The sequence below is a fragment of the Papio anubis genome, chromosome 11, assembly GCF_008728515.1.
Source record: "Papio anubis isolate 15944 chromosome 11, Panubis1.0, whole genome shotgun sequence".
Classification (NCBI taxonomy): domain Eukaryota; kingdom Metazoa; phylum Chordata; class Mammalia; order Primates; family Cercopithecidae; genus Papio; species Papio anubis.
Genome location: NC_044986.1, coordinates 83,309,051 through 83,326,281, shown reverse-complemented (window position 1 = coordinate 83,326,281; position 17,231 = coordinate 83,309,051). Strand labels below are relative to the sequence as shown.

The 17,231-nt window shown below is 39.2% G+C and overlaps 1 protein-coding gene across 1 annotated transcript; it reads right to left on the bottom strand.

The window, feature by feature from the left end:
- Positions 1-1,771: 1,771 nt before the first annotated feature.
- Positions 1,772-10,807, bottom strand: LOC101005054 (BMS1 ribosome biogenesis factor). The gene is given in 6 exon segments (XM_031652681.1): positions 1,772-2,207; positions 2,942-3,084; positions 4,015-4,055; positions 4,058-4,199; positions 8,010-8,089; positions 10,425-10,807. Coding segments are annotated over 6 exon segments (615 nt in total). The 5' UTR covers positions 10,495-10,807; the 3' UTR covers positions 1,772-2,068.
- Positions 10,808-17,231: the final 6,424 nt, after the last annotated feature.

Genomic DNA, 17,231 nt, shown 5'->3' with positions numbered 1-17,231 from the left:
GAGGACAGGATGCTTCTGCTTGGTACAATGAAAACAAGGTATTCTTTTTATTCTACATATTTACAATATGCATTTGAGCCTTTATTATAAGTACAAGAGAGAAATCTTCAATAAATAAAAGCTGCGTACATTACTATTTGTGATGAAAAAATAGATTCAGAAAGAATAATGAGAGTTCAGAGCAATGACCCCCGTCTCACTGATGCCTGAAAACCATGGCTGCCACCAAGGTCAACATAGACAGCGTGTTTGTCATACAGCACACGCCCAACTCCAGAAAGAGGCGCATAAACCAGCTTCTCCTTATTTAAACAGTGCTTCTTTCGTTGTTAAGGAAGAGCACAAGGGTCTGGAAGGAAATTGACGTCACTCATGGCAAGATCTCCTACCCCTAGAAGACAGGACCCAAAAAGCCAGCTTCAGCTGACAAGAAGCCAGTAAGTATCTACCATTGACTAGGGGTTAAAAACGATTCACAGTCCAAACTAGTTCAACCATTGTGGAAGACACATGATTCCTCAATGATCTAGAACTAGAAATACCATTTGGACCCAGCCATCCCATTACGGGTATATACTCAGAGGATTATAAACAAGTGCTGCTGTAAAGACACATACACACGCATGTTTATTGCAGCACTATTCACAACAGCAAAGACTTGGAACCAACCCAAATGTCCATCAGTGATAGACTGGATTAAGAAAATGTAGCACAGGCAGGGCATGGTGGCTCACACCTGTAATCCCAGCACTTTGGGAGGCCAAGGCAGGTGGATCACGAGGTCAGAGATTGGACTCATCCTGGCTAACACAGTGAAACCCCTGGCCTCTACTAAAAATACAAAAAGAATTAGCTAGGTGGTGGTTGGGCTACCACAGTCCCAGCTACTCAGGAGGCTGGGAGGCAGGAGAATGGCGTGAATCCGGGGAGGTGGAGCTTGCAGTGAGCCAAGATTGTGCCACTGCACTCCAGCCTGTAATACACAGAATGACGAGACCCCGTGAAGAAAAGAAAAGAAAGGAAAGAGAGGAGAGGAGAGGAGAGGGAGAGGAGAGGGGAGAGGAGAGGAGAGAGGGAGAGGAGAGGGGAGAGGAGAGGAGTAGGAGAGGAGAGGAGAGAGGAAAAGAAAAGAAAAGAAAAGAAAAGAAAGAAAGTAAGGAAGGAATGAAGGAAGAATAGTGGGAGGGAAGGAAGGAAGGAAAGGAAAGTTGTTAGGAGAGAGAGAGAGAAAGAGAGGGAGAAAAAGAGAGAGAGAAAAGAAAGAAGGAAGGAAGGGATGGTGTTGTTGTTGTTGTTGTTGGAAAAGAGATATATATTGTTGTTGTTGTTGTTGTTATTGTTGTTGTTGTTGTTATTGTTGAAAGAAAGAAAGAAAGAAAGAGAAAATGTGGCCCATGTACACCATGGAATACTATGCAGCCATATAAAAGGATGAGTTCATGTCCTTTGTAGGGACATGGATGAACCTGGAAACCATCATTCCGAGCAAACTATCGCAAGGACAGAAAACCAAACACTGCATGTTCTCACTCATAGGTGGGAATTGAACAATGAGAACACTTGGACACAGGGTGGGGACCATCGCACACCGGAGCCTGTTGTGGGGTAGGGGGAGGGGAAAGGGATAGCAGCACACCAACATGGCACATGTATACATATGTAACAAACCTGCATGTTGTGCACATGTACCCTAGAACTTAAAGTATAATAATAATAATAATAATAATAATAATAATAATAATAATAAAAGAAACATCCAAATGCATGCTTTCTAAAGAGCATGACTGATGGGGTCAGTCACCACCACCAACAACAAAAAAAGATCAACAGTCCAAGGGCTTAAGCCATGATCCTAAAGAAGGGCATCATGCCACACGGGAATAGTATCCCTCTAGCTGCAAGACAAGAGGTCAGAGAAGAGGGGATTCGGTAACACCTTTGCAGGCCTACACACAGCTGGCTTACTTTTAAAACCTCCAGCAAGGCCATCTTCCCTTGTTTGGTCATTTTTCAGTTTTCCTGAGAAATGAAGCCATCCTAAGAATCTTATGTGTAATTCTAGTATGTTCTACAACAAGAGAATAGCTGCCATGTGAATTTGGTTTTTACTTTTCAAGTGTGCTCCTCTTAAATAACCATAAAGTGACATCTGCCGGTCACATTTCATGCTTGTTCGGATATCCTCTGGGTTTGTCAAATCTTCCATCCTAGAAAAATAAACTCAACCATACAGCAGAAATCAATGCCAAAAGTTCCTCTACCTCCTTTCATGTGTCAATGACTCATCACACTCTTGTCCACTAAGCATGTCATTTAGAAAACTAGAAAATGCAGAAATAAGGAAGCACCATTCACCATCCAGCAGCGGAAAGGGGACAGGCACACAATTGCGTCTCTACGCTGAAAGTGATATTTATTCCGGAAGACACCAGACAGGGAGATGACGTCCACCTGGGGTCAGGGAAGAGTGAAGAACACATTCAAAAAATCCCTTTCTGGAAGAGGGTGAGCCTGTGCTCTGGGATTTTTACTGTGGCTTGGATTCTGGCAGGTGGAAAAAGGGTATTCCAGGCTGAGAAAACCACATGAGGAAGAGCACAAAGGAAGGAAACTGAAGGCCGTGAAGGCACACACGAAGGACTCAAGCACCCGGGCACGAAGGCAGCATCACTCAAAACTGAGGCTGAACGTAGGATGGGGCCACATTCTGTAGCCTTAAATGCTTCCAAGTCCTCCCATTTTCCTAAACATCTCATAATTAATTTACTCCCAAAGGCACAGCATCTTTGAGCAATGACATAAGTAGACATTTTCCATCAACTACACTTCTACCCCCACTATTCAAACAGGCACAAAATAAATCCTATCACTGTTCTTTTTCTAGCCTTTTTAGCTTTGAAATATATGGCCCAAGAAGAAAAAGTTTACAATCACTTTTTACCTGTCTGCCAGGACATAAGGGTGAGAAGTTTGCCATGTGAGAGGCCTAAACTTCATAACTGTAATAAAACGGCCCAGATTGTGGATTTCTTGGTTTTGATATTCTCCATGCACCATTCCAGAAAGGTAGAACAGCTTGGCACCCTAAACATTAGAGCAAAATTAAAAATTAAATTTCAATTAAATTCTCATCAATACTGCAACAAAATAAAAGTTCTAAACAAGAAGCAATCCTAAGAAGGGAGACTTCCAGCAAAGCCACTGTCCTGAGGCTTCCAGGGCCTTGCTGGCTTCTTTCAGGACTTATTAGAACCCCACAGAGGCAGACTGCTCTGCAGTTGAGCCGGGGCATCCATCTAAGTATGGTGAGGAGAGGGAGGTGAGGCGTCTGAGCACAGAAACGGTTCTGTGGCCGATGGACCAGAGCAGTATGGAAAGGAAGGGGCAGTGCCTGGTCCTGTAACTGGGAGAAACTTCTGATGTACTCTATTAAGTCCCCACCCCAAACACCCAGACACTGCCTGGTGCAGCAGGTACAGAGACAAATGAGATACACCAAGAGGCCCAGAATAAGCGCTCTCCTGAGGGAAACCTTCCGGAGACTGGGAACACATACACAATGGGAATTCAGGAGGTCAGGGACTGCGAACATATACACAAAGGGAATTTAGGAGGCAAATCCTAGAGAGACATTAAGTAATGTCTCTTCAGTTTTTTGTTTCTTTCTTTGTTTTTTGAGACAGAGTCTCACTCTGTCACCCAAGCTGGAGTGCAGTGGCACAATCTCAGCTCATTGCACCCTCTGCCTCCCAGGTTGGAGTAATTCTCACATCTCAGCCTCCAGAGTAGCTGGGATTACAGGCACGCACCACCACACCTGACTAATTTTTGCATTTTTAGTAGAGACGGGGTTTGGCCATATTGCCCTGAGCTCTAAACTCCTGGCCTCAAGTGATCAGCCCGACTCTGCTTCCCAAAGTGCTGGGATTACAGGCAGGAGCCACTGTGCCTGCCTCTTCAGTCTGTTTTAAAAGGATTATACTATCAGTATCTAACAATTATTTCTCTTCCTACCGGGAAAACTTCTGTCCAGAACGTGTGTTTTAATCGCTTGTCTTCTTCAGTTGCTTATTATGCTTGAAGGAGTCGAGGTGGGTGAGAACTCCCATACTTTTAGGAAACCCATGTACTTGACAGATGTTTAGAAACTCAAAGGTTTCCATTTCAGACCCAAAGCTGGCATCTATAAGCATCAGTACCTACAAGCAGATCACATCATTTCTCAAAGAAACGACCAAAACAGACCACCTACACTAGGGGTTGGCAACTGGCTCACATGCCAAATCCACCCATCACCTGTGTTTGTAACTAAAGTTTTATTGGAACACAGCCACATTAATTCATTTACATATTGTCTATGGCTGCCTGTGCACTACAACTGCAGAGCTAAGTAGCTGTAAAAGACATGATCCACAAAGCCGAAAATATTTATTATCTGGCCCTTGACAGAGAAGTCCCACTGCAGACTAAATCTAATGACTACACAGGCATCACCCAGAGGAACCACTACCCTCTGACTTGCTCTAAAAGGCAACCATAAGACAATGCCCACTAGGATATAAACTTTCATTTTAAGAATTCTAATGCATGAGAAGTAACCCAGAAAAGGCTGGGTCTAACCTGGCCCTTACATAAGAAATCCTAATTGAAAGAAATGAAGTTTTCTGTAAGGTATTTTTAAGCCAAATAACAGGTCTCTGACATCCAAAGAATGGGAAGAAAGTGATAATCAATGAAATATATTAAATAGGTACAGAAAATCAACCTCTTCTTTCAATCTCTTCATAGAAAAAAAAAAAAAAAAATCTGTTTTTTGCCGGGAAGTATGCAGTGGAAACCTCTTATCTTACATGTTAATATCTATAACTCAATTGCTCAGAATTTTTTTTTTTTTTTTTTTTTTTGAGACGGAGTCTCGCTCTGTAGCCCAGGCTGGAGGCAGTGGCGCTATCTCAGCTCACTGCAAGCTCCAACTCCTGGGTTCACGCCATTCTCCTGCCTCAGCCTCCCGAGTAGCTAGGACTATAGGTGCCCGCCACCACACCCGGCTAATTTTTTTTTGCATTTTTAGTAGAGACGGGGTTTCACCGTGTTAGCCAAGATGGCCTCGATCTCCTGACCTCATGATTCGCCCGCCTCCGCCTCCCAAAGTGCTGGGATTACAGGCGTGAGCCACCGCGCCCGGCATAGAAATTTTTTTAAATAGCAACCAGTTTAGAATTAAGTCAAAAAACAGTAAGATTATGATGAATGGTAGTCTATAAGAACATATAAGCAGATAAGACCAATTTTTTAAATTTAAGACACTTCAAAGATGCAAAATAATTTCAGAATTGATTCCTGGAAACTTCTAGGTTTAATATTAAAGACATTTCTATTCCTATATTTCCATAGATAACTAAAAATAACACAAAATGGAAACAGAAATGCCCACCTTTAATTAAACTAGGAAACATTCAAAACCCGAAACCACAGAATATATGAAGTTGGGCTTGTAGGAAAGCACAGCTGCCACTGCAGACCGAGGCAGCAAGCAGAGCTCTCCAGCACACTGGACCAGCTCAAAGAACAGGTGGAAAATCCTCACACCACATCTGATGCCACAGAGTGCCAAGGGGTAAGCAGCTGGTTGTAGGGTCAGGAAGAACAGGGACCAAACAGTCCCTCAGCTGCCAATCTTTGTCATCTAAACCAGTGTTACTCCCTAATCCACACCGCGCATTATCGCCCAAATCCATGTATTGTGTGTGTCTCACCACTACATACTGGGAGGCTCCTGACAACCCAAGAGCAGAGCAATCAACATAAGCTAGGCTAAAATAAGTATGGTGCATCCATAGAATGGAATATTATATTAAAAGGAGGAGGCAGAGCACAGTACTTACTGATTATATACCTCCAAGACATATTACATGAAAAAACAAGCATAGAATAAGCGTGTAAAATAAGCTACCATTTATTGTTTTTAAGGGTGGCATGTGTATTTATATGTATCTGGAAGGATACTGCTCTGCAGGGCCCTGAGAGACCAGCGGTTAGAGCAAGGAAAGAGAAAACACGCATTGTGTGTACCCTGCATTAGTTAGAGTGCTTTACCAAATGTGTGTGCGCCTTTTGAAAATCTTAAAAAGATTCACATAGGCATCTCTCTCAATGACGGTTAAGAGGCTGGGAAGGGGAGCAGGGGTGGGGGGACAAAGAGGGAAAGGTTAACAGGTACAAAAATACAGTTAGAGTAAATTCCAGTGTCCAACAGCACAATAGGGTGACTATAATTTATTATATAATTCGGAATGACTAAAAGAATGAAATTGAAATGTTCCTAAAACAAAGAAATGATAAATGTTTGAAGTGATGGATATCCTAATTACCCTGATTTGATCATCACACACTGTATGCTTCTATCAAAATACCACATGTACCCCATAAATATTATATATCCATAATAATGAAAAACAAAAAAGTAAAGGTATCTCTTAATATGTATGTCTTTAAAATTAGAAACTTGCTACATTTTAAATAAAAGAGAAACAAATGACCTCTATGAACTATTTCAAGTACACATGATTTATACACAACTTTACGTTAATAATAACACTTATTTTTACTAATAGTAGCATTACGGGTTCAAAATTCGAATGTTATTTAGTTTTCTGACATTACAATGGCACAACTTTAAAATCTGTATTACTTTTCACTTTATATTTTAGGGTTCTTCCTGGGCCAAAGGATAAAATCTGTAGCTCTAGAAAAAAACTAAATAAAAGGCTGGGCGCAGTGGCTCAAGCCTGTAATCCCAGCGCGTTGGGAGGTTAAGGCAGGTGGATCACCTGAGGTCAGGAGTTCAAGACCAGCCTGGCCAACATGGTGAAACCCTGTCTGCAATTAAAACAAAACAAAACAAAACAAAAAATACATAAAAATGAAAAAAACAAGGTATCTGTCACCCCACACTTCCTAATCAATATAGCGTATTTTTTTGCTAATTCTTTTTTTTTTCAGATGGAGTTTTGCTCTTGTTGCCCAGGCTGGGGTGCAATGGCACGATCTCAGATCACCACAATCTCTGCCTCCCAGGTTCAAGCAATTCTCCTGCCTCAGCCTCCTAAGTAGCTGGGATTACATGTATGTGCCACCTCACCTGGCAAATTTTGTATTTTTAGTAGAGACGGGGTTTCACCATGTTGGTCAGGGTGGTCTCGAACTCCCGACCTCAGGTGATCCGCCCACTTCAGCCTCCCAAAGTGCTGGGATTACAGTTGTGGGCCACTGCACCCGGACTTTTTTTTTTTTTTTTCCCGCCAATTTGTGTTTTACTTTTGCTAAATTAAAAAATAGTTAATAAAATATCAGAAATAGTGAACATTATCATTTCCATAAATGCAAGAGCATGTATGTTTTCCACACACTGAGTACTATCCAGATTTTCTACTGATAAACTCTGACCACTTCTTCAGGCAATTCATGTACTTACTTTAGCATTATCATTAAGGATGAAGGTTCTAGAACCATCAGGAACAAAGGGTCCATCTTCACACAAGTTACTTAACTGCTGCGAGGCTCTATTTCATCTTATGTAAACTATAGATAATACCTACTCATCTGAAGGGTATATCAAGGGTTTATGTAAGCTAAATTTGTAGAAAGCAGTTAGCACAGTGCCAGGAAGGGTCCAAGAAGAAATGGTACTTACTATGATATATTTGTACGTATATATGTATGCATGTTAATATGCTGTTATTAGTTGTGTTCATTAAAGATTTTCTCTATCCTGTGATTTGCTTTTAGATTTTGGAATACATTTCATTGTGCACATTCCATTTGTATTACTAATATAACAACATTTATTACTATTATTATCATCATCAATTCAATCACATCTACTATATCCCTGAAGATGACCATGATTCCTTTAATAATCATAAAACTCTCTTCCCTTCACAGGGTAAATAACCTATCACAACACTGTAAGTCTCCATCAGCACCCCAGGCTGCCCCTGCTGACTTACCAGATCTGCTACTTTAGCCAGATCAATCATCATGTTAATGTCACACCCACATTCAATAATGGCGAGTCTGCGCTTTTTACCTATAAGTGAAAAGATGAAAATTTTACTTTAAAAAGACCCTGAAAAAACTCTAAGCATCAACTCTAACTTTCATTTTTAACTGCATCCAGTAAAACACCATATACGTTTACAGGAGTGTACCAGAAGTTCATTTTTATAGGCAAAAACTGATAAAATAAAATAAATTCCATCCTGTTTTGCTTGCTGTGTTCTAAATTTAAATAATATCAAAAGTCTACCCAGATGAATAAAAGGGCTCGAACAGGGAAAATTCTGACTGGACAGGCTCCATGATAACCATGATCCTGCTGTTCAGTTCCAGGTGTCTTCACCTCTATCAAAACTCCCCGTATTCCCACTATTGCTAAAAACTTCCTCAAACATAATATAACAGAATATTCAAAATGATAATTATGTCTAAATTAAGGTAAGAAGAAAACGGTCAAGAAAATATGAACTGGGCACAGTGGCTCACACCTGTAGTCCCAGCACCTTGGGAGGCCAAGGCAGACCAATCCTTTGAGCCCAGGAATTTTGAGACCACCCTGTGCCACATGGGAAAACCCCATCTCTACAAAAAGAAAAAAAAAAAAAAAATTAGCCAGGCATGGTGGCATACACTACTCAGGAGGCTAAAGTAGGAGGATTGCTTGATACTAGGAAGTTGAGGCTGCAATGAGCTGCAATCACACCACTGTACTCCAGCCTGTGCTACAGAGTAAGACTCTGTCTCGAAAAAAGGAAAAGAAAATATGGTTGCGCCAAAGATAAAGAAAAGTCTCAATCCAACTATATTATTGCAATAACAAGAGATTTCAGAGTGTGCATTGCCATTCTACCACTAGAAGTTTGTTTCACCTTCCCTCAAACTTGGAAACGTCACCATCTCCCAAAGCTGACAAATTCTCATGGGAAAAAGAGAAAAGGCCCACTTCCACCAGCATGTGGCTTCATAAGGGCAAGCATGTGCACCTGGCACATAGGAGGTACGTGCTATCTGTTAAATGATGTGTTCACAGTGACCAGGCCTGCTAGGCCCTTCCAGGGAACATGCTTGGCAAAGCCATAGAGCAGTCAGGATAAGATACGTATCACATCCTTACCTCTGGGAACTTACCCTTTTCTGAATTTATAACTAACTTAGTAAAAGTATAAGAGAGGTAACATGATATGAAAATATTTAACATGTTCCACTCAAGAAAACAACAAACACACGCATGTCCGTCAGATAACAATAGTCACACCAACTCTGTGTCTGTGGCGGCATCTTCTACCTGACACGATTGTCACAGGGCCTCTGATCTCGGTCAACTTCTGCCAGGCGAAGTTCCGAATGAGGCATTATATCAAAGTGCTCTTTCCAACTTTGGAGGCCCCGTCACCACTGCTACTATTGGTGGGGGCTCTAGTGGAGTTTGATCAACCACTGGAATATGATGCTTTTTGTCTTCAAATCCTGACTTGTAGTCATTAAAAAAAAAGTAAACTCATTTTCAAAATAGAGTGAAAGGCATCAACCTTATAAGTAGACTTTTTTTAGTAGACTTATAGATATGAGTACTTTAGTGTATTTCATACAGAGTACAAAACAATATGTAAATATAATTAACCTGTCAATTATTAACTTGTTAACTACTGGCCCCCATCCAAATAATTGCTGTTCAATAAAGATGTAACAAGATGACTTCAATAGTATAGAGTTGAAAATTAAATACTCCTTAAACCTGACTGCTTTATGAGTGATTTTAATAGTTTTTTTAAAAACCAAAAGGTAAATACCGAGGCAGTGCATCATAACAGATAAGAGCAGAGGCTCTGGAGTTAAATTTGGCTCTCCTACTTACTAGTTATATGATTGGAGGTAACTCGTTTTCTTGACCTCAGTTTTCTTGTCTATAAAATGAGAGCAAGAATGATTCCTACTCTGGTAAGGCTGCTTGAAGAATTTAGTTGAATAGTGTTTAAAGTACACTGCTAAGAATATCACAAGGACTTACTAAATAAAGCTATGTTAGTATTAAATATTGTAACTTTTGTATTTCATATTACAACTTTGTAAAACATATCTGGGTGGGGGAAAGCACACTTATCACCATAGAAACAGTTTAAAGTTTAGGAAAAAACAAATTCTATAAATTCTTGTATCTTGGGCAAGAAACACCAACCAGTGTGCAGATGCTGGAGGCAAGGCAGCTTCTATGGGAAGTCTTCTCAGTTTTAGTGAAAGCCACACAGCATGCATCTGCATGTCCTTTGGAGTGGGACTAAACTCGTAAATCCAAATGTCACCTGTGAGAGGCTCCTAGTATTTAAAAAGAATCAATGGAAGAAGCATCAGACTGTAGCTAAACATACCTGTGAAAGGATCGAGCCATCCGCACAGCAGACTGAACTGCAAAGGCTTTGGGATTTCTCTTCTGGGCATCTTCTTCGTCTCCTAGCTGGAGATCCTGCAGATGCCGCTTCTTTTTCTTTTCAGCTTTGGGCCCACTGTTTTTCTTTCTGTAAAATTTCTTTCTGTGTTTCTTCTGGTCTTTAGTCTCCATAGTGGCTATTTACCAATAACAAGTAACTCTAACCTACAAGGAAGAAGGTTGGGGTAAGAAGGTGGGAGAAGCATTTTACAATCCAGGCAATACCCAAGGAAAAATAGTAAATTTCATGTATTTCATTATGAAGAGACGACATATATGTTGATTCTTTGAGATTTTCTGCATAGACAATCATGTCATCTGTGAGCAAAGGCAATTTTATTTGTTCCTTTCTCATCTCTATTGTTTCTTTCTTACCTTTTATTTTCTTTTCTTATCACATTTGCTAGAACTTCCAGTATGATACTAAATAGGAGTGGTGAGGGTGACACTCTGTCCTTATTTTAAATCTTAGAGGAAAGGCATCTAGCTTCTCACCATGAAGTACGATGTTAGCTGCAGGGTGGTGGTTGTAGCTATTCTTTATCAAGTTAAGGAAATTCCCCTCTGTTCCAAGTTTGCTGAGAGTTTTCATCATGAGTGGGTGCTGGATATCACATACTTTTTATTTATTGATATGATACCACATGATTTTTCTTCTTCGATATGATGGATTACATTTATTGATTTTCAAATGTTGAACTAGCTTCACATACCTGGAATAAATCTCTCTTGTTGTGATTTATAATTCTTTTTATACAATAGTTCATTCAATTTGCATACACACACACACACACATCTATATATATATATATATATATATATATATATTTTTTTTTTTTTTTTTTGAGATGGAGTCTTGCCCTGTCACCCAGGCTAGAGTACAGTGGTGTGATCTTGGTTCACTACAACCTCCGCCTCTTGGGTTCAAATGATTCTCCTGCCTCAGCCTCTCAAGTAGCTGAGATTATAGGCACCCGCCACTGTGCTGGGCTAATTTCTGTATTTTTAGTGGAGATGGGGTTTCACCATCTTGGCCAGGCTGGTCTTGAACTCCTGACCTCAGGTGATCCACCTGCCTCGGCCTCCCAGAGTGCTGGGATTACAGGCATGAGCCACTATACCCAGCTATCAATTTGCCAATATTTTGTTGAGAATTTTGCTTCTCTGTTTAAAAGAGATATTAGTCTATGCTTTTCTTTTGTTGTAATTTTTTTTATCTGCTTTCGGTATTAGAGTTATGCTAGCCTTACAGAATGAGTTAGGGAATATTCCTTCTACTTTTATTTTCTGAAAGAGATTGCAGAAAGTTGGTGCCATCTCGGCCAGGCGTGGTGGTTCACGCCTGTAATCCCAGCACTTCGGGAGGCCGAGGTGGGCGGATCACGAGGTCAGGAGATCGAGACCATCCTGGTTAACACAGTGAAACCCCGTCTCTACTAAAAATTACAAAAAAATTAGCCAGGCGTGGTGGCAGGCACCTGTCTTTCCAGCTACTCGGGAGGCTGAGGCAGGAGAATGGCGTGAACCCGGGAAGTGGAGCTTGCAGTGAGCCGAGATTGCACCACTGCACTCCAGCCTGGGTGATTGATAGAGTGAGACTCCATCTCAAAAAATAAAAATAAAAAAAAGTTGGTGCCATCTCTTCCTTAAATGGTGAAATTCACCAGTGAAACCATCTGGGGCAAGTGCCTTCTGTTTTGGAAGATTATCAGTTTTTGATTTATTTAATAGGTACAGGTTTATTTAGATTACCTCCTTCTGTTTCTGTTCTCCTAACAGAACCCTGTGAAACCTGAAGAAATTACAGCACAAGGTACCTGTAAGGCACATGAGGTAACTGTGAGGTGCAGGGAAGGTGGACGACTAGGCAGCCAATGCAAGGGCAAGGGTAGGAAAATGCTTTTGAAAATAACATAAGATGATACAGAAACTTCACTATGGAGGACAGAAGATCAAGTTGCCAGTCCATTTGAGGAGGACTCCACTTTAAGAACCCTCCCTCATCCTATGCAGCCAGACAACTAAACCTTCCACTGCCAGAAATAAACGGAAGGTTTATCTTTCAGATAAATTAAACCACAGTAGCCCTGAGCCCAGGGACACTGGGCACACAGACACACATGTGGATAGGCTACAGTATCCTCCCCAAACAGCATTTTAAAGTGAGTTCTACATATACCTACAGGCACAATTATCAACCCTCTGCTTCCATTCAGCTTCCATAACAGTTGCAGTCAAATATGTAGCCCTTAGCAGAAAACTAAGTTATTTTCATGAGAAGAAAGCTGACCAGCTCAGCAAAAAGACTCACGAAAACCTAAAAGAAATACACAAATTCCTAGATACACACAACCTACCAAGATTGAACCATAAAGAACTTCAAAACCTGAACCGACCAGTAACAAATAATGGGATCAAAGCCTTAATAAAAAGTACCAACAAAGAAAATCCTGAAAGCAACAGCTTCATTGCTGTATTTTACCAAATATTTAGAGAAGAACTAATACCAATCCTACTCAAACTATTCCAAAAATAGAGGAGGAAGGAATATTTCAATGGCTGATACTTAAACCAAAGACACATTAAAAAAGAAAACTACAGGCCAATATCCCTAAGGAAAATTTCAGGCAAAAATCCTCAAGAAAATTTATAAGCAAAACAAATTCCACAACATATTAAAAAAGTATTCATAATGACCAAGTGGAATTTATCCCAGGAATGGAAGGATGGTTCAACATACGCAAATCAATGTGATCATATCAACAGAATGAAGGACAAAAATCATATAATCATGTCAATTGATGCTGTAAAAGCATTTGATAAAATTCAACATTTTATTGTAAAAATGCTTAAAAAACAGGGTATAGAAGAAACACACCTCAACACAATAAAACTCATATAAGACACACCCATAAGTAGTATCTTACTGAATGGGGAAAAAAAACTGAAAGCCTTTCCTCTAAGATCTAGAACAAGAGATGCCCACTTTCACCACTATTAATTCAGTATTAATTGAGCTTTTTCTGGAAGTACTGGAAGTCGTAGCTAGAGCAATCAGACAAAAGAAGGAAATAAAACACATCCAAATTGGAAAGAAATCAAATTATAATTATTTGCAGACAATCTCTTATAATTGGAAACACCTCAAGACTCCAAAAAACTATTAAAACTGGTAAATTCAAGAAAGTTGCAGGATACATAATCAACATTAAAAAAATCTGTAGCGTTTTTATATGTGAACATCAAACGTTTTGAAAAAAACTAAGAAAGCAATCCCATTTACAATAGCTACAAATAAAATGAGGAATAAACTTAACCAAAGAAATGAATGATTGCTACAATGAAAACTATAAAACACTGATGTAAGAAATTGAAGAGGGCACCAAAAATGGAAAGAATTCCAGCTTCATGGACTGGAGGAATCAATATTGTTGAAATGTTAATATAACTCAAAGAAAGCTACAGGTTAAATGCAACCCCTATCAAAATATCAATGACATTCTTCACAAAAATAGAAAGAATAGTTCTAAAATCTATATGGAACCACAAAAGGTCCAAAATAACCAAAGCTATCCTGAGCATAAAGAACTAAACTGGAAGGATCAGATTACCTGACTTCAAATTATACCATAGACCTATAGTAACCCAAACAACATGCTACTGGCATAAAAACAGACAAAAAGACCAATGAAACACAATAGAGAATCTGAAAGAAATCCATCCATCTACAGTGAGCTCATTTTCAATAAAGGTGCCAAGAACATACACTGGAGAAAGGATAATCTCTTTTATAAATAGTGCTGCAAAAATAGGATATCCATATGCAGAGGAATGAAACAAGACTTCTATCTCTCATCATATATAAAAACCAAACCAAAACAGATTAAAGACTTAAATCTAAGACCTCAAACTATGAAACTGCTACAAGAAAACATTGGGGAAATTCTCCAGGACATTAAACTGGGAAAAGACTTCTTAACCAATACCCCACAAGCACGGACAACCAAAGCAAAAGTGGACAAATGGGATCCCATTAAGTTAAAAAGCCTCTGCACACCAGAAGAGACAATCAACAAAGAGAAAATCCACAAAATGGGGAAACATATTTGCAAACTATCCATTTGATAAGGGATTAATAACCAGAATATATAAAAAGCTCAAACAACTGTATAGAGAAAAATTTAATAATCTGATTTTAAAATGGGCAAAAGATCTTAATAGACGTTTCTCAAAAGAAAAAATACGAAAGGCTAACAGACTTAGGAAAAGGTGATCAACATCACTCATTATCAGAGAAATGCAAATCAGAACTATGAGGAGATATCTCACCCCAGTTAAAACGGCTTTTATTCAAAAGACAGGCAATAGCAAATGCTGGTGAGGATATGGAAAAAAGCGAACCCTTGCATACTGTTGGTGGGAATGTAAATTAGTGCAACCACTATGGAGAACAATTTGGAGGTTCCTCAAAAAACTAAAAATAGAGCTACCAAAGGATCCAGCAATCTCACTGTTAGATATATACATGAAAAAGAAAATCAATATATCGAAGACATAGCTGCACTCCTATGTTTACTGCATTACTATTTGCAATATCCAAGAGGTGGAAGCAACCTAAGTGTCCACCAACAGATGAATGAACAAAGAAAATGTGCATATATACAATGGAGTACTATTCAGCCCTAACAAAGAATGAGATTCTGTCATTACTGACAACATGGAATGGTGCTGGAGGATATTATTTTAAGTGAAGTAAGCCAGTCACAGAAAGATAAACTGCACATTCACACTCATTTTGGGGAGCTAAACATTAAAACAAACTCACAGAGATAGAGTAGAATGCTTGTTACTTGAGGCTGGCAAGTATAGTCGGTGGGGGGGAAGTGAGGATGGTAAATAGGTACAAAATATAGTTACAATAAATAAGATATATTAATTGGCAGCATAACAGGGTAACTATAGTCAGCAATCGCTTTTTGTACATTTTAAAATAACTGCGTATAACTGAATTGTTTATAATACAAAGAAATGATAAATGTTTGAGATGATGGATATCCCATTTACCCTGATGTGATTATTATACATTATATGTTTGTATCAAAATATCTCATGTACCCCATAAATATGTATACCTAGTATGTACCCATAAAAACTAAAAAGACCCATGAATGCTGACATCTGGGGATCCCCTAATACAATAGCGGGTTCTGGCTGATCATCCCACAGGGAAGCCACTCAGCAGCCACACAGTTCCCCATACACACACACACCGCTAGTAACCAGCTTTGTTAGTGTATAAACCTTAAAATATGTGCAGACAGTATCACAAGTCATAAGGAAAATGGAAAGCAAGACCACAATGCGGGACAACTTCGCACCCATTAAAATGGCTATTATAATGCAAACAAACAAAAGATGGAACATAACAAGTGTTGACAAGGATATGGAGAAAATGAAACCCTTGTGCATTACTAATGGTAGTGTAAAGTGCTGGACTGCTCTGGAGAGCAGCATGGTGGTTCCTCAAAAAGTTGAACACAGAATGATGATTATGACCCAGTAATTCCACTTTGAGGTACACAGCCCCAAGAATTAAATGCAGGGACTCAAAAAGATATTTGTATAGCAATGTTCACAGCAGCATTACTCACAGTAGCCGGAAGGTAGAAGCAACACCATGCCCACCGGTAGATCAATAAACAAATGTGACATATGCACGCAATGGAATATAATTCAAATATTATTCATTTTTAAAGGAAGGAGATTCTGATGCATTGGATCAACAATGTGGATGAACAATGAAACCTTGAATACATTATGCTAAGGGAAATAAGCCGAACACAAAAAGACAAATACTGTATGATTCCACTTATATGAGGTATCTAAGATAAGCAAAGTCATAGAGGCAGAAAGTGGAATAGTGGTTAACAGGGACCGGAAGACAACTGGAGTTAGGAATTACTGTTTAACAGGTACAGAGCTTCAAATGAAAAAGTTCTAGAAAGGAATGGTGGGAATCATTGCAAAACATTATGAATATAGTTAAAGCAACTGAACTGTACACTTAAAATAGTTAATATGATACATTTTATGTTACATATATTTTGCCCAATGAAAAAATAAAAATATATAAGCACAGAGCAAATGATCACCAGGCCTTTGAAGAAAGCCTATTAAATAAAATTAAGAAACCAGAACACTAGGTGGCAATGGGGCGAATCGAAGAGGTGGGCAGAGAAAACAGAATGCAAGGGCAAGGTCAAGAGAACACTTTTGACAACTGAAAGTAAGAACATATGAAAATGTCACCAGAAAGATAGAAAATCAAGGTAAATTAGATACCAGAAAATTAAACACAAAATACAAAAAATGAGAGAGGAAGATGACAAAAATTACAAAATCAACTCAAAAGGTTCAACATCTAACAAGAGATCCAGAAGAAACAGGGAAGCTGGAAGGGAGGAAAATTACTATAGAAACAATAGAAAGATATTCCCAAGAATTAACAAGAAAAACAGATATATACCATTAGAGGTTCATTGAATGCACAAATTAAAAAAAAAAGCCTACCCCATAATTGCAATGGTATATGCTAAGGATATGCAGAATATTTTAAATGCTTCTTAAGCGGGTAAAGCCAGAGTGGGGCAGATTGGGGGAGAGACAGGTCACACACAAACATATTATTTTGAAATATAAAAATACATTTTTTAAAAAATAAAAATTGTTGAAGTCGGCTGCATCTGGG